This window comes from Uranotaenia lowii, chromosome 1 (assembly GCF_029784155.1).
Source record: "Uranotaenia lowii strain MFRU-FL chromosome 1, ASM2978415v1, whole genome shotgun sequence".
Lineage (NCBI taxonomy): Eukaryota > Metazoa > Arthropoda > Insecta > Diptera > Culicidae > Uranotaenia > Uranotaenia lowii.
In genome coordinates, this window is record NC_073691.1 from 191,010,746 (window position 1) to 191,029,733 (window position 18,988).

At 40.1% G+C, this 18,988-nt stretch overlaps 1 protein-coding gene across 4 annotated transcripts in view; it reads left to right on the forward strand.

Moving 5' to 3' along the window:
- LOC129741324 (ETS-like protein pointed) overlaps positions 1-18,988 on the forward strand; it is a 262,248-nt gene that overhangs the window by 201,977 nt on the left and 41,283 nt on the right. For all 4 annotated transcript variants that reach the window (XM_055733047.1, XM_055733051.1, XM_055733062.1 and 1 more), the window contains 2 exons: positions 6,099-6,305; positions 11,188-11,445. In XM_055733047.1, coding sequence (XP_055589022.1) covers positions 6,099-6,305; positions 11,188-11,445 — 465 coding nt within the window. The remainder of the gene's footprint in view (positions 1-6,098; positions 6,306-11,187; positions 11,446-18,988) is intronic.

Consider the following 18,988-nt stretch of genomic DNA (forward strand, 5'->3'; position numbering starts at 1 on the left):
GCCTTAAGGAGTTCAGGGAAAAGACCGAAACGTCGAAAGTAATGAAATTTACTATTTTCCATATATTTTTTCTTTGACATTGAATAAAATGTCAGTGAAACAAAAAATATTTCAAATAACCAATCAGACTCCCTTGAAGAAGATCGAGATCAAACAGTCGAAACGTTGATCCCAGTTCAAGACTAGCTCCAAAAAAAGATTGTTTTGTTTGGTCTTGCTTGGATGGAGTATGGCAGGTAAAATAGTTGAAAATTTGTTTCCGGTTCGAAGGACCAGATTGTGTTTGTATAAGGTAAGACTAAATTCTCTTTTAAAGTTTTCAAAATTTAAACATTCTCTTGAAAAAATTGAAGGAAAAGACCGAAACGTCGGAAGTAATGTAAATTTACTGGTTTTCACTTTGACATTTAATAAAATATCAGTGAAACAAAGAAAATATTTCAAATAATCAATCATACTACCTTGAAGAAGAACAAGTTCAAACAGTAGAAACGTTGATCCCAGTTCAAGAGTAGCTCCAACAAAGATTGTTTTTTTTGGTCTTGCTTGAATGGAGTATGGCAGGTAAAACAGTTAAAAAGTTGTTTCCGGTTCGAAGGACCAGATTTTTTTGGTATAAGGTAAAACTAAATCCTCTTGAAGTTTTCAAAATCTGAACAATCCCTTGAAGAACTTCAAGGAAAAGACCGAAACGTCGGAAATAATGAAAATTTACTGATTTTCACTCTGACATTTAATAAAATGTCAGTGAAACAAAAAAATATTTCAAATAACCAATCAGACTCCCTTGAAGAAGATCGAGATCAAACAGTCGAAACTTTGAACCCAGTGCAAGAATAGCTCAAAGAAAAGTTTTTTTTTGTACGGTCTTGCTTGGATGGAGTGTGGCAGGTAAAATAGTTGAAAGATTGTCCGGTTCGAAGGACCAGATTATTTTGGTATAAGGTAAAACTAAATTTTCTTTTAAAGATTTCAAAATCTGAACATTCCCTTGAAGAACTTCAAGGAAAAGACCGAAACGTCGGAAGTAATGTAAATTTATTGGTTTTCACTTTGACATTGAATAAAATGTCAGTGAAACAAAAAAATATTTCAAATAATCAGTCAAACTCCCTTGAAGAAGACCAAGTTCAAACAGTCGAAACGTTTATCCCACTGCAAGAGTAGCACCATAAATGATTATTTTGTTTGGTCTTGCTTGCTGGGTGGAGTATGGCAGGTGAAATAGTTGAAAGGTTGTTTCCGGTTGGAAGGGCCAGATTATTTTGGTCCTTCGAACCGACAGCAACTTTTTAAAATGATCGTTTAAATTTGTGAATTTTTATCGGGTTCGAAGGACCACATAAACAGCTCCACAGTCTCCGTGAATGGTTAAACTTTGAAAATAAATACAGAACATCTAGAACGTTCCATCTAAAAGTCCCTGTATACACCAAATGAAAATGAAGAAAAAATGTCAATAACTCAAAAAAGCGACATGTTAATACTATTTTTAATTTTCACCAGATGTGTTAATCGTGATTAAACCAAAATGCTGTTATGAGCACGCGATTTAAAGGATGCAACCATGTTCTCGAAATACTCGAAGTTTGGACCAGTTTGAGTTGCTTTTTAAAAAGAATTTTCAGGGGATCATTTTGTTGATAATGGTCACTAAAATCTGTTAAAAAGTCATAAACTTAAAAACCCAATAATATCGAGATCTCCAGTGGATAATTTAATCCTAACTGTAAAATAGAATACAAACTTAATTCGTCTTCTAGAGTAAGGTTTTAATTAGGTTTCCGTGGTCCTTCGAAGCAGATTCAAACTTGGTGCTTTGAAAATAAAATATCAAACGAAAATTTATGAAATGAGGTTTGTTCTGTGTTCCTTAACTGAACTTAAATTCATTATGTTGAGGAAAACAACCGAATAGTTCTTGAACGAGGTTTATTGTCTTCACCTGTCAAAGTTCATTCAAGCATTTTTGAGCTGATGTAGATCGAGCAACTATGTTCTTGAAATACTCAAAGTTTGGACCAGTTTGAGTTCTTTTTTTTTGAAAGAATTATCAGGGGATCATTTCCTTGATAATGGTGAACAAAATTTGTCGAAACGTCATAAACTTAAAAACTCAATTATATCGGGATCTCCAGTGGATAATTTAATCCTAACTGTAATATACAATACAAACTGAATTCGTCTTCTAGAGTTAGGTTCTAGTTAGGTTTCCGTGGTCCTTCGAACCGGATTCAAATTCGATCAATTGGGTCCTTTGAACTAAACAGTTTTTTTTGGAATGACACTTGGATCTTTGAACCCGATTCAAATTTGGTCATTCGAGTAAAATTTCGATTCCCTACTTTGTCTAGTGAGTTATTTTTTAATATTTTCTTCTGTCAAGATCTATTCGTTTGTCTCTTGGATTGGATACTTTAATCCTAACTGTAAAATACAATACAAACTGAATTCGTTTTCTAGAGTTACGTTCTAGTTAGATTTCCGTGGTCCTTCGAACCGGATTCAAATTTGATCAATTTCCTTAGAACTAATCAGTTTCTTTTTGGAATGATGTTTGTTCTGTTCAAGTAGATCTTTGAACCCGATTCAAATTCGGTCATTTGAGTAAAACTTCGAATCCCTACTTTGTCTAGTGAGTTATTTTTTAATATTTTCTTCTGTCAAGATCAATTCGATTGTCTCTTCGATTGGATACTTTAATCCAAACTGTAATATACAATACAAACTGAATTCGTTTTCTAGAGTAAGGTTCTAGCTAGGTTTCCGTGGTCATTGGAACCGGATTCAAATTTGATCAATTGGGTCCTTTGAACTAAACAGGTGCTTTTTGGAATGATGTTTGTTCTGTTCAAGTAGATCTTTGAACCCGATTCAAATTCGGTCATTTGAGTAAAACTTTGAATCCCTACTTTGTCTAGTGAGTTATTTTTTAATATTTTCTTCTGTCAAGATCCATTCGATTGTCTCTTCGATTGGATACTTTAATCCTAACTGTAACATACAATACACACTGAATTCGTTTTCTAGAGTAAGGTGCTAGTTAGGTTTCCGTGGTCCTTCGAACCGGATTCAAATTTGATCAATTGGGTCCTTTGAACTAAACAGTTTCTTTTTGGAATGACATTTGTTCTGTTCAAGTGGATCTTTGAACCGGATGAAAATTCGGTCATTCGAGTTAGTCTTCCCAAAATCAATCATTTTCACCGAGTCATGCTTGACTACATTCAGAGCCAAAAAATCAAAGCAGTCAAATTTTCCTTCTTCAACCAAATCATACAAACAATCATGCATGACAACGACGCTTCCGTATTTGAAACACTTTTGCGATACATGATGAGGTAAAAAAGGACGCAGACTATCAGCAACGAACGTCTCCATGCTGATTTCTTTCCCTTGACGACGTTCAACCTTTAGGATCATAACTGATATATATCCGTTCTGAGCGATCTATGTAGGCTATCAGATGATTTTTTATTTTTCGCTTTGCCTAGAAGGACAAAAACATGACTAGGTAACCGCAATGAACTGTCCAGCATGTGCTACAGCTTTTTTGAACATGTAGTCCTGGTATTTATTCAGATTTTTCCTTTTGAAACATTAATGATCGTCTATCAATAACGAGCATTATCAACAATGATGCGAGGATAGACGTTCGGGAATGATTGAGGGAGCGACGTTCAAAATGTATCACCAAGTATGTCGATCACCGTCGATAAGCCACGTGACGAATAGCAACGGTAGCCTCCGATGGGGCATGGTATATCTTCTTGTATCAAGTTAGTGTTGATTTTCGACATATGTTCAATGGGTACTTTTACCACGTGCGTATCACAGCACTCGGAGGAAGCATCATTCTAGCTAGAAACCATTCCTGATTGCTTTTCTTGAGCGATTTTCCAACCATTGATTCGAGTAAAACTTCGATTCCCTACTTTGTCTAGTGAGTTATTTTTTAATTTTTTTTTCTGTCAAGATCTATTCGTTTGTCTCTTGGATTGGATACTTTAATCCTAACTGTAAAATACAATACAAACTGAATTCGTTTTCTAGAGTTACGTTCTAGTTAGATTTCCGTGGTCCTTCGAACCGGATTCAAATTTGATCAATTGGGTCCTTTGAACTAAACAGTTTCTTTTTGGAATGACATTTGTTCTGTTCAAGTGGATCTTTGAACCGGATTCAAATTCGGTCATTTGAGTAAAACTTCAAATCCCTACTAGTGAGTTATTTTTTAATATTTTCTTCTGTCAAGATCCATTCGATTGTCTCTTTTGGCTTAGGCCTATCCAGAAATAGTCAAGATCCATTCAAACGATCATTCTGGAACCCAAACTTCAAAACAGCTTCAAAAGTTGAGGATGAAAACCTGCCTTTTTAATTTAGCAGAATAAAGATAATTAAACTTCACTCGCATCAGGAAGGTGGGGAGATTCACATTTGCATACATCTTTTACGACAAAGACGCTCACTCGCTCATACACACACACACTCTCTCTCGGGCCATGGTGCGAAATTGATCGCAACTTTAAGATTATTTTTTGTTATATGTACGTTAATAAGATTGTAACAACAACAAAACCAAACGACGATGATGAAGTTCGCCCGTCAAGTTGCAGGGTAGCTGCTTGAAGGTTTCGTTTATGTCAGCCTTTTTTGCTGCCTTGTTTTAAAGGCACCGAGGACGGAGATTTTAAACTTGAGATTTTAGCAAATCAAACATACCGGAATAAATCTGCACAAAGGTTTAACATCACACACAAAAAAAAAGACAGCCGGTTAAGGGATGGGAAAAGTTTTGAGAGTGCGTTTTCGATATGTGTGTATGTGTGTCCGGTGAATGAGCGCGATGCGGTTTAGACAAAACGAATTTTCATATCACTCGGATTTGCATTCGATCTTTCGTTTGTTCGGCGTTTCCTTCGGTTAGTTGTTGGAGAAACAAAAAAATCGGGAAGATAGGTATGAAGTTTAGGCCGCTATATTAAAGAAGCTATACGTTAGATTTTGAGGCCGGTGTGAGAATGTAAGTTTTCCTAGGCCGTAACAGCAATTAGCTGTGAACTTGACCTACGATCTTTTGATTATCGCCGAAGGTTCCATCACAACAAAAATTGTCGTTTACAGTTGTTTAGTTAAGGACTAAAATTGACCAGAAGGACCACATAAATGTAAAAAAACTTCACGAAACAGATTTAGCTCGAAATAAAACATTTCAGTTTTGGATCAAATCCGGTTCAAAGGACCAATACATTTCTTGCTCGGATAAGCCTTAAGCGCTTACCAAAATTATCTGGACCAAATAAGCAGAAACTACCTCCACTTATTAAATTTTTGAAAAATGTTGTAATTGATTGATTGAATCCGGTTCGAAGGACCAAAATGATTTTTTTTTCTTGTAAACTTAAATTTGCATTAAAACTCCTTCTGTTCATAGTGAATGCGAAAATAAAAAAAAGAAGGGATCAGCCTTGCACCGAGTCAGTCAGCGAGAGGCGCTGCTGTAAATTTGCTGCCATTGAAAAATAATGACACCGTCTCTGTCTGTGAGCAGCACCCAAAAGTTGGGCGGCAGACGCAGCTCAACACTGTGTGTTTTTTTTTCAATGTCAAAGTAATTGATTTCTATTGTTCTCGGCCCAGTAGCCTACAGTCAGTGTGTCTTTGTGTGTGACTGACCCTGCCAGACAGACATCTTCCGAGACTGACTGACTGAGTCATTCAAGTTGCCGTTCAAGAACGATGCATCAAAACAACTGTGGTGGCATCTCATCAGAAATGAGGCCTGGGCTGGTGGATGCCACCCAATCACTTTGTAATTATTAATTTTTACGAGCCTTTGTGTGTCTGTACCACTGCTGGCTGCCAAAACCAGTGAGTGAACAAACAAATGAATGAATGAATGAATGGGACTTGCGTGTGAAACTCCCCATCGTGAGGTTTGAACTTGAAAAATGGTAAGACAAAACGACCGTCACCACCGAGTTTTGTTTTGATTTCAAGGGTATGCGTTTTTGTTTTTTTTTCTGTCTGAAATTTTTATTTTTATTTTTAAGTGAATATTTACTTTTGACCTCTAACCTCTCTATTTCATCTAGATCCGCGACAATGGACCCCGGAACACGTGATCATCTGGCTGAACTGGTCGATCAAGGAGTTTTCGCTGGAAGGCGTCAACATCAAGGAACCGTTCCTGAAGATGAGCGGCCGGGACATCATCGGTCTCGGGCGGGAGGGTTTTCTAGCCATTGCGCCGCCCTTCACCGGTGATATCCTGTGGGAGCATCTGGAGATTCTGCAGAAAGGTAAGCTCGGCTCGAAAAACTATAAAAGTTGACTTTTTGACTTTTAAAAAACAACAATTATTGTAAATTGAATCCGGTTCGAAGGACCAGTGTTGTGCGGAAAATTATTGGCTACTTCGTTAAAGGGTCCATAAACGATTGTTTTGATATCACTTGAAAATTGAGACGTAGAACCTTTGAAGATTTTGAGGTGGTGCTATCCGGCTCGAAGGACCAAATTATCTCTCGTGGGAGTAGTTTGATTTTTTATCAATTTTCAAAACCTGGATCGGAGAACCAAATATGCATCAATTATCCAAAATTTGCGTATTCATCTTTCATGGAGAACCCTTTCAGTGCGATAAAATATACTCTGTAGTTAAAAATCTATTTAAAAACCTTAATTCTAAGCTCAACTTCGGACGGGAAATCATGCGGTCGGGTTCCAGAAGCGGGAAAGAGACAAAAAAATCAAATGCGAAGTAATTCAATTGGCATATGCAGCATTCATGGCTGCTTCCCATAACCCGTACTCGGGTTGCCAGATTGAAATTGATGGGCATCTACTGTACGGTTGTGTGAGTTTTGTCTGCTCAAATCTATCGTCAATCAGATGAACTGCTTCGGACGAAGGCCACGATATGGGGAATAACAATCATTCATTTGTCATTTGTCGAAGCGAAGCGATTGTTCATGACTTCATCAGAATTTTTGGCGAAAAATCTCGATAATTTTCAAAACGTTTCTGTTATCTGGGAATTTAAAATTCCGGCAATTTATTCCAAAACCTAAACTAATTTCACATCACTGATGTCCCGATGTACATAAAAAAAACTGTTGTGACTTCCTCGCGGTACGCACTGGAATCAAAAACAATTTCCAACCGGTTCAACGCCTACTCGTTTGCAAATATTCGTGCCTTCAGATGACAGATGACTCATTAAAGAAAGTTCTTGTGTTGTTGTTTCATCAACCGCGGTCAACGCGTGTCACTTTCGAAAATGCGGGCCCTTTGCTATGATTTCGGTTTCAGTAAATTGTTCTGAACTTTCCATTGAAGATCTCAACTCAATTCGTAACCAAAAAATTCCCGCTCCTGATTTTTATGACCAAATAGGAACCAAACTAAGCATAATAACTGGAGTGGACACTTGAAGCCATCAGCATCTTGGGAATCAATAAAAACTTCCACCCGAAAATGGACCCGATGCGGGATTGGTCCGAAATTGATAATCCCGATGCGGGGTCACTGTGCGTTAGCTCCCGAGTCACTTTCTGGTACGATTTTACGATTTTTATTCTTAGTTGTTCTCCAAATACACAAAATAAACATCGATTCGACTTGTAGGAAAGGAAAGTTCTCGCTCTTTTTGTCACTATTTGTTTCGGTGTGTATAAAAATGGTTCTACACGTTTTGTTATTAACTGTTTGTGCTCTTCCGAACATATGTATGTAAATAACAACACACTCGCACATTCAACTGGTAATTACAGCCCACGCGGGCAATTCCGATTGTCGCTACCAGCGAAGGTACACGTGCATGCAGGCCACCACCGCACATTCGGAACAACAATCGGTTTGACAAACGTGAGCGCTTCGGGTCCCTCTGTCCATGGTTTTCTAGAACGAATGTCACAAACACCACAAATGGAAAGCTTCTTGATGTAAATCAGCTTCAATCCATTACCCAACTGAGCGGTTCAACCGTTCAACGAAACTTATACATTGAAAGTGGGAGTTACATCAATGAAATTTTGCGTCTATCACTCTGGCAGGATCGCCAGATGTGTTTCGAAAAATAATTACGTGCTACACTCAGATAAGGATATTATCAAGTAATAAAAACAGATCCATCTTTCATATCGGCTAATTCGAGATGAAAAAGATTGACAATAACAATTGTAAACAAATCTCGATACAGCAATTATGGCAATAATAACAAACAGAAAGGGGACGGAATTGAGATCGAGATTCACTCTCAATAAAAACAGACCACACCGTTCAGTTGTGACAGATGTGTAACCCCGCCACCCCAAAAGTCAAATGTCAATCCATTCGCTTCCCTAACCTGATTACGACCGTCCCCGAAGGCAGCGGCAGTCGGCGACGAGACTTATAAAAATGTTTTTATCATTCAATTACGGCACCCATCGTCGTTCAGTTGCGCGCTAACGAACGAAGGGGCCGACGAAACCCAACGCGCGCGCCCATCATAGCCAAGTCAATTGATGATATCGAAGCTATGTAGAAGGCAATTAAGGGGATAAAATATGGGTTAACTGAAAACAAACGTTAGGGAAGCGTTGTCGTTAATGTTTTCCTAACGAAACGATTCGAACTGTCTCAACTGGTAGGAACTTACTTTTGGTTACCAACAATCCGATTCCAGTGCAGAGGTCAATTCTATTGCGTTAGAATGAGCGACCTATAAACAACGATCTGTACATGCAATCAAAATATAAGGAACCATCGTTATCTTTCCTTGATTTATTTAAGTTTTAGATAATTTTTAATGTTATTTATTTTTTTCTCGTCATTGTCACTGTGCCAAAAAAAAATGGACCAGTAACCAGACCATATGCCCACATTTAACGCAAAAAATATGTTGTCATGGTCAAGTCATGGTGCCCAACTGACGTTTTGGTACCCGATCGGAATTTGGTCCGTACAACCCGAATCGGTTCGAAAACAGACCAAGAAGCGTACCAAATTCTAACCAATTTTCGACCAAAATCGGTCAGTTTTCCGATCAAAATCTAACAGTTTTCAGACCATAATCGGACAAAAAATTTTCTGGATCCGATCGCTATGTCCTGTTGTTTTTTCTGCTCTATTGATTTGTTTGTTAATTTTCGTTGGAAAATTATCAAAAACAGTTGCTGTCATGCATTTTTTTTTATTTACTTAATGATCCCGCGCCGATCCTCCGGTGCATAGGGCCGTGGTAAAAGACCTCCACTGTGGACGATCCGAAGCCAGCCAAGCTAGGCTTCGCCGCCACGAGTTTCTGGGTCTGCCTCTTCTTCGATGTCCTTCTGGATTCCAATCTAGCGCCTCTCTGCAAATCTCGTTTTCATCTTTTCGCAACGTAAGCCCAATCCATCTCCACTTACGTTTCCGAATCTCGATTTCTAGCGCCCTTTGATGACACCGGTGATGTATTTCCTCATTCGAGTTCCAGTTGCCAGGCCACTAAGCGCGGATGATATTTCGCAGGCAGCGGTTTACAAATACTTGCAGTTTTCGCGTCGTCACCGCATATGTGCACCAAATTTCGCACCCGTACAGCAATACGGATTTGACGTTTGAGTTGAAGATTCGGATTTTCGTTCGTAGAGAGATCTGGCGTGACCGCCAGATGTTTCGGAGACTCGCAAACGCAAAACGGGCCTTTCTGATCCGGGTTTCGATGTCTTTCCTGATACCGCCATCAGGCGTTATCTGGCTACCAAGATACTGGAAGCACTCCACTTTCTCAACTTGTTGCCCAGCTACCATGAAACTGGGGGATTTCCTGTGTTGATCTCCATCGACTTGGTCTTTCTGACATTGACTTTGAGACCTGCTGCCTTGGAACTATCGGTGAGGTCGTCGAGTTTGCTCTGCATGTCCGGTTGTGTTTGAGCGGGCAAAACAATATCGTCAGCCAGGTCAAGGTCGTTCAGTTGCTCCATTGTTGAAGGATTCCACGGCAATCCTCGGTTGTGTGCACAGTCGATCGATCCAGTCAGAATTTCATCCATTACGATTAGAAAAAGTAGCGGTGATAAGATACATCCTTTTCACCAGACATTAGTAACAATTAATAGAAAATATCACTTAACACTAATATCACACAACATTTTTCTGTACGCTACCACCCTTGCGTTGTTTAGAAGAATCCGGGCTGATTAAGCCATGTTTTCCGTCGGAAAATCCTCCAGTCCATTGCTTGAACCCGAGTGAATGTCGTCGGAACGTCTGATCCAACGCTGCTTTCTTACCAGAAATCCGATTAAAATTATTTGAGGCGATCGATGTCCGGCAGGTTTTACAGGGGGATACCCTGTATGAAACAGCATTTCAGCTGGAATCACCGGAAAAGACCCTTCGATGAGGATAGTTTTTGGATGATAACCTGAAAAAAAAACAATATTTTGATTTAAGCATAGTTAAACATAATTTATACTAAATAAGCTCACCTTGAAAGGTTTTATAATTCAATCGCTTTCGAAGTACCAAACTTGTAAACCATTTTTTGAGCAGTGATAACTGCAAAAAATATGATTGCTTTGATTAATCCAGATTGAACAGTCTGCCAGAAATCTTTTGACTGACAGTAATCAGTTCGTTTGCGGGACTCGCTCCTTTCCGGGTTCTGGTACCAAAATACCAGGCTATTTCTCCACACTTAATGGTGTCTAAAAATACGATTTTTTTTTCGTGAAATATCAACTAAAGAGCCACCATAAACTTTAATGATAAGAAATGATCTTTAAAAATCAATTTTGCTTTTGTTAAATCATACTTCAATCCAATATAAACTTTCTCACGACAACCGAACTGTCCTCGTGAAGAAGCCGTAGGGTAACGAGGTTAACCAATTCAATCAGATGACACTTGACGTACGCAGACGAAACGACTCTGCCATTCTGACGTTCGACGAGAGGGCGCGTCTCGGGGTGTTTGTCCGTTCAAATTGAATCAAGTACTCCCACATCGATTTAACAGTCGCAGCAGCAACATAAAATATACGGGTAACGGACTGGAGGAAATCGGATTGCCCCTTTGTTGACGACAGAAGGAACCAAATTTTCCGAAATCACTGGAAATTGAATCAATTGACGGGGGAACCATGCCGACAGATTCCTCTCTAATAAACCAACCAATCACTTATGTTTTTTCCTTTCGTCTACCCTACAGATTGCGAGAAAGCCCTGCTGGACACGAGTGTGGCGGCATCGGCAGTGACCAGCAGCCTCTATGATTGCGGATCGACCGGAGCGGCCAGCAGTGGAGGAGTCAGTGAACTGAGCGAGTACAACAGTGCCTTGCAGCGGCTAAGTAGCAGCCAGCAACAGCAGGACCAGCAGAGCTTTGGCGGCGGCAGCACCAATAATGCGACAACACCGTCAGCCGGTGGCGGCAGTGCTGCCAGCAATTCCAACAACAGCAACAGCGGTAAGTCTTTTGGATTTTTTTATTTATTTCATTAAAACTACTCTCAGGGAAACCAATCCGGGAGATACCACCGGACCTCTTTAGCTTGTAATTATCGGTATTATTAGATTCGTGAGGGTCGGTTTCCGAAAGCGATCGATCGTCGAATCAAAAGGTTCCGAAGACCACGGCGGGCGCCGCGATGAATGGACGGTTGTTTCAAGAGTGCCGCCATTTCAAGGCGTATAATTTTGAGATATTAGCAGCGCGAGGGCCAGCTTAAAGCGCAACTTAGAATGATGCTGGCAGAAACATAATGATTTCAAAATCTAACTAGTAGGACGCAGGATGTTAAATGTGTTTTCATTGTGAAAATCACTTCATTCATACAAAAGTTGAAAACTTTATATATCGCCTACTTGATAACTTTTAAAATCCTTGTTTATAAACAAACGTTATCTTCAACTACGAAAGCTGTAGGTCCAAACCTACTGCGATTTATCAAAACCTCTGTCGAAAAATTCCCGTTGGCGTGGCTCGTAATTGGCGTGTCCAAAATACTGCCACCCACTCTATGCAATCCAAACTCTGCCGTTAAAAAGTCTGCGCCGTTTTTTCTCCTTCTCCATCGCTCAACTCTTCCGAAGCTTTGTTTCAATGTTGTGTATTCCACCACGCACCAAACCCAAACTACACACGGAAGGCTACTATTAAAAAACTATTTGTCCGACAGAATCTGCTGTTTCATTGCGTTTTGGCCCCGGTCCGACCCAAGCTCGATTCAGTCCCGAGAGAGGAGACCTTTAATGATAATTTCAAACACGAAACATAGAAAACGGAAAAAAATTGATTTCGGTTCGATCGTTGTTGGTCCGAAAACTTCCAATCAAATGAACTTCATTCAGAATTACGTTCTAGGGGAGGTCAACGAAAAACCGGACCCGAACCCATAACCCAACCATAACTGAATCACCATACAACGCGAGCGAACGGACCGAAAGAACGAACACATGCACATAAAGTTTTTCCCTGTTCGAAACGCTTCAACAGATTTTTTTCTATTACTTTTTTAATGAACTCAAACGTCATCGTTCTGTTTTGATTCGACAATGGACAACTTTGAACAGGGGAATTTCGCGTGCAGCAACTGTGTGTCGGTGACTTTGGACCCATGGCAGACCCACACGCAGTACCCTCCGTTAGGTCAGTCCATCGATTCTTTGTTTTGACTCAACTCGACCGTGAATTTTCGGAAAAGCTGTGAGCTGTATTTTTGGTGTTCTTAGGGGTTCGATTGTTTTTGCATAAAAAACAAGAAAAGTCATTTGACGATACAAATTTTTTACCACAAGTCTGGCTCGTGATTTCTGTTTTTGACCCAAAAATCTAACACGAGTCTGACTCGTGGTTTCGCATAAACCGCAAATCATTTTTCACGAATCTGTCTCATAATTTTCCTCTATTTCGAGTACTAATCCTTAACCACGAGCCATGCCCGTGATTTTTTGTCCAAACGTCAAAACTGAACTTGTGAGAATGCATTGGCTTAAGGAAATGCACTTTTGACCAAGAAACAACGTCAATTTTGGTGTTTGTTTTGATTCTCCTAGGGCGATTTGTTGTGATCTATTATTTCTTTGGAGGGTATGGGTTCCGTTTTGGGGTATTAACTGAACACGCGCACATGCATCCGGCCGGACCCAGCGGACCAGATTAATGTTTTGTTTTGTTATTTTGTTTAATCAAAACTCGTACTAGAGCAGGTCTCATGACTGCACTTGAAAAGTGCCTACAAAATGTCTGTGGACCAAGTAAGGAAAAATTAGCTCTCTCAACCAACACCCTGCCCTGTGCCGTCCGAATCGAGTCGAGCGAGCGTGAAGTGTTGCCGGTGCGCGTCCTCGCTTCTACGATTCAGGTGTTGCCAAATTTCTTCCATATAAAATCATCCACCCATCGGAGTCTCTAGCCGAGTACCGAGTCCATCTGTCATAATTTATGATAATTAATTTTGTAGGTTAAGATTGGAGCAATTGCTCGGACCTGGGGTCTCTAGTTGTAGTGTTTTTTTTTCTGTCTCTGTTATTGTTTTATTTTTATTTACGGTGTCGGTACAGTTTAAAATTTCATAGTTCAATGTTACACATTTTCGCTTTTGATGGCTTTAGAAAAAGCTCGACGGTGGAACACCCAAGACAATGGTCTCTATTTTCGCTGTTTCTTTTTGTTTTTTCGACAGTAGCCGCCAAGAAAAAAAAAGGAAAAACTGCACCTTGCGCGAAAGATTTCGTTTTCCGACTCTCCGTAGCGTGACCGATGGATGGTTGATGATATAGATTCTTTTTGTTTCTGTGTTTTTTTTTCTGCTAATGTTGTTTGGGTTTGTTTCTTTTACTTTCATAAAATAGTTTAGCGTAATTTTTCATCACATTTCGGCTTTGGAGGTCACCGGTTTTGGTCATTTTCTTTCGCCCCGAGGTTTATCACACCTCCGCGATAGCGCGATAACATTGGCGACGGAGGTCGAATACACGCACACATACACGACAGGTGCACGTGCGAACGTCGCACCAGCAAATATCACTGCAAAAATCGCAATGTGTGACGGCGAAGTTACGCAATCTGAATTGTGAAGAAGACACCGCAAACGAGGTTAAGGTCAGGTCATAAATTTTACGGTTCTCCGGCGGAAATCAGAGGTGCGAAATGGAAAGGTTGCTCAGCGCGATTGTCGATTGCAATTGTAAAACTGCATCGCGATCGGCGACAAAAGTAAGGTCGCTTGTTTGGGCGTTAAATTGATCAACAGCTTTCAAATTGATAAACGAAACCTGTTTGCGGAATTCACGCGCTTTTTCAACTAAATCGTTAGTCAGACATTTTTTCAGTGCACTCTATTGTTTTCAAAACATCAGAAGGGTTTTAAGAAGCTTCAATTTTTAACCTGGTGTCTGTTCAAAGATCTTTTCTTGAAATCTTAAGATTTAAAATTTTAAAAATTAGTGTAAAGTTTAGATTCAGTTTCCAAAGGATGTTAAATCGCAAATTGCTGCTTTTGTTTTGTTTTCAACCAAGATAGCCATCAGAGTAGGCATTTGATTGTATAAAGAAAATGCCTATTCGACGAAATTTTTAACTCTACTGATACCAAAGATTGAAAAACAAATTTAGTTTTATTCAAAAATGGCGCTCCAACAACTTGGAGCGGCCATTTTTAGAAGATTTTTTTTCCGTAAATCTTAAAGGGTAACCAACTAAATTTGCAAGATAAAAGAAACACGTGCGGGGACCGGTTTCCCGAGCAAAATTTACTTGCAGTTGCTACCTTTTGTCCCCTTTGTGTTCCGAGGGCCTGCTACCTACATATTTGTGCAACAATTTGCTCTTGATGGGTAAAATCATTTTAATAACGAGCCCTGTCAAGTAATGGAATTATGCGGAACCCTTCGTCAAACGTAAGGTACGCATCGAGAGAAGCGAGTTGCAGCTTGATGAGGGGAAACATTCCAAGGATTGCCTGTCATCTTCTAGGTAGCAGCCCTTGTGTCGATATGATTGTTGATTTGATTTCGGGAAACCCTTTGGGTGCACAACATTTCTTATATGCTACTTGTTGAACAACCCCGCCTCCTTAGATTCCGTTGCTTCCAGCAAAAATAAATGTCAAAGAAGACCGCCGAAGAAGCAAAAAAAAGCAAAAGTAAAGGACAATTGAAGCAAATCAAAGCAATTCTAGTAGCGGTGCGGATCCTCTTCGGCCAAAGTGACATCCACCAAACAGCAAGCAGCTGTAAACCGTTGTCATTGTCCGAGAACTACGGCTACAGTGGAGAAATCTACCGACGACCGGCAGTGGACGGTGACGCATTCTCTACACACAACAATAACAGCGCGCCATGTTGGTTGGTAAGTCTCGTCGTATGTACAACATGTTTGTCTGCAAGTTAGCAGTTCCCCAAGAGTTCGCTCGGAACCACTTTCGGCACGGTTCGCCGAACAAGTAGGTCTGCATTGCTGACGAAAAAGAATACCAACACGCTGTTGTTGCTCCAGGCTTGACCGGGTAGGCTACCACGCCACGCCACGCCATCGGTTCGGCGAAACCGACCAAAACAAAAACAAAGCGCTGAGGAAAGAAAAAAAATTTAAAAAAAAAACCCAACATTGTTGGTGGCGCCGAATCGGAATCGGAATCAACGGACCGGGCTACTTAGTACCTGGCGGCAAGAGCGAAATTTTTGGTCACCTGAAGTCGCTTCTGCAACAGAAAACCACCCACACAACCGCCCAACAGTGGAAGGTGTTGAAAAGCACCCGGCTCATTGATGCAATTTTCATACGAAGTCGGGCTAGGATTCCGATTGTAAAACGCGGTTGCCAAGATTCGGAACTGTTCTTCTTCTTCTTGGTCTACTTGTCGAGCTGCCTCCTCATCGACTAGCTCCTACTATATGGTCCAGTTACAGAGACGGTATCCGTTTATACTCCGTACAGTTAACAATTTTTTTCTTACTTCGTAGAGATAATTTTGTATTCTTTTAAACTCCGATGAGTTTACAATTTCCGTTTTTTATAACACTGTTTAATTTCGTTATATTCGTGTTCGTTTTACTTCCGAAGACTTACAAAAATTCCTCAACCTAGATTTTGAGGTGCCGGGAATTCCAAACAATTAACTGGTCTAGAAAACCAATTTGGAAAAGCGTCTGAAGTTTCCTAAATTTCAGGTCTACTTTGATCGTTTTGATCCAACTTTTCCAGACGCTGCTGGAGCTGTCCAATTTCAAAGTATCATTGCGATGTTGACAATCACAATGGTGAAAAAAGAAGAAGCTGAAACCAACCCGCACACAAACAACAATAAACAGTATCGCTATGATGATGATGATGATGATGATAATGATGCGGTGGATTTCGATTATTCAAAAGTCCCCAAGCCCCAAGTTTTGATCTCGCTCGCTAAGCTGTTATTTGGCACGTAATGTGCAGAATACCAGTGTAGTACACATTATACAAATGTTCATATACGTGTATGGTTGATGGCGATTTCCAGCGCATGATAACGACCGAAGAGGGGCTGTGTGAGCGCGATTTTTTTTCTCTCTAAATGAATGAAACTCGGGCTGATGATGAATGAATATCGTGTGGCCGCCTCCGATCGTTGCAGCTGCTGGAAATGCATGAATGAAGTTGCCCCGTCGTGGACATAACCTACAAATAAATGTGCAACTCGCCGTTTTCGGTTCATAGGCTGCGGGCCGGTTTGCGGGAAGGGAAATGATAACGCGTGTTTTTTTTTCTTCCGATATTCAACTCTGCTGCTCTATGATGATGATTTCACAGAAAAGCGAACGTAGCGTAACCTTGGAGCGGCGTTGGATCTCGTTCCCATCTGGTCGCCGGGATGAACAAGGGAAGAGGTGGATCTCGATGTAATTGACCATACGAGCGAGGCTGATCTTCCGCCTCCGATGCGCGACGACAGATGATGGTCATCGCAAGATAGCGACGGCAAATGATAGCTTCCTAGTACGTTACTGTACTAAATACCCTTTTTTTGAAAAACAAATTATCGCTCTTCGAAGGATAATATTCCTTGCCATTTTAGCATAGTTGAACTAAGTTGACCCGTCCAGTAAGGTTGAAACCGTCTGGATTTTTTTTTTGTCACACACAACCAGTGTTTTGTATGTGTATCACAAAATAATTCCGTTGAGTCAAAGTTTCCACTGAGCTGAGCTTAGCTGGTCCACTGAGTGGACCGATTTTGACCATTTGAGGTTCAAATTGCGGGGAATATTGTTCTCCAGAAAGCTACAAAAAAAATTTCAAATTAGTTGAAAATCAACGGAAGTACGATGAAAAAAAAATTTAGCTCAACAAATAGCGGTTAGGTTACATGACAAAATTACAATCACTCTTGCAGGTACACTCTAAATTTCAAACACTTTTTTTTTGGTTCAAAGCAACCTCACTTGCAGGGTTGTCAACTGTTTTCGAAAAAGTCTTGAAGATTTTGAAAAAGTTTCTGGAAAAGTCTGGATAGCGAACTGTTGAAGGTGGTGACCTTTTTTTTGGTTGCCAGATCTCAATATTGCAGATCGTATGTATCTGACACTATTTATACCTGAGACTGTAAGTATACTCTGCCTGACTCTCAATTTGACATAAATCTTCGAAGCATTCCCCAGTATTATTATTTTTCAATCACTTCTGAATTCATAATAAATAAATTCTAATCATTTCCTGCCATATTACACCATTACCATTTTGAATTTTCATAGTATTCTATAACAAGAAATGTCAGAGTCTGGAAGTCAGGAAACCTGAAAAAATGTCAGGCTGAAGTCCTAAATATCGGGAAGATCCAGACAAAATGTGGAAGGTTAACACCACTGCCCACTTGAGGCTCAAAAAATACGGAACAAAGACTCCTAACAACATGTAATCTTTTTGTAAGTACATGAAAAATTAAGAATTTTATTAGCATAGTATAGGGGTGGTAGGGTGACTACACCCATCTTTCATTGGATGATACACGAGGTACAACTGATAATCAAGAGCAACACCTCGGATCGAAAAATCGAACCAAAAATCGGTCGGGTTTTGGTCCGTTCAACCCGTGAATCGGTCCGAAAACAGACTAGAAAACCGACCAAATTCGGACCAATTCAGTTCTCTGGTGACACAAGTTTCCTGACGACGAAACGCGATACCAAAAACAAATTGTCAAATCAGAACAATTGATCCGGATTCCCAGACCAAATTTGGTCCGGATTTCTAGACCAAATTCAGTCCGATTCCAGACTAAAAATGGTCAGATCCCAGATATAAAAATAATTTATAAAAACATAAAATATCATTGAAACAAAACATTTTTCGGCAGGCTAACGCCCTCGCATTACCTCGAAGAATCAGGATTGGTTTACCGATGCTTACTTGGAACAAATTTACCGTGAAGGCACCAATCATTTAAGCAATGATTAATGTTCTATGTGCCGTACAAAAATCGTTTTTTGTGCCATTCTGAAAAGAAAAGCACCGACACGTAGTAAGGGAAAAATTTAAAAGCGGGAGATTTTTCATTGTAACGTCACAAAAAATGCGAATTTGTAAAAAGTGTTGGTGTACCAATGGCCGCGCACGCTGATGTTGCTTGTTCCAATCGCCGCTCACAAGTGTACCAATGGCCTCGCACTTCTTAATTTGATTTAAACAGTGAATAAGCTATCCAAACAGTTTAAAATGCTGTTTACATGGCTCTCAGGCTCATTGCGAATATTCTCAGGTAAAGATTTTCCAGATTCACACATCAAACATCGATTTGTCTCCATTGTTTTGTGAAACTACTCTGGTGCAAAACTAGTATGAGACGCCATTTTTAAAAAGCATTATTTTGCCGGAAGACGTTTTGGAACAATAGGTGGTATGAAAAAAACCCTAGCAATTGCTTTTGCTAAACTAAATCGAGCATTCGAGCAGTCGCAGAAAGCAATTGGGGGCCGTTCAGATACCACGTGGACAGGAAAATGAGATTTTTGACCCCCTCCTCCCCCTCCGTGGA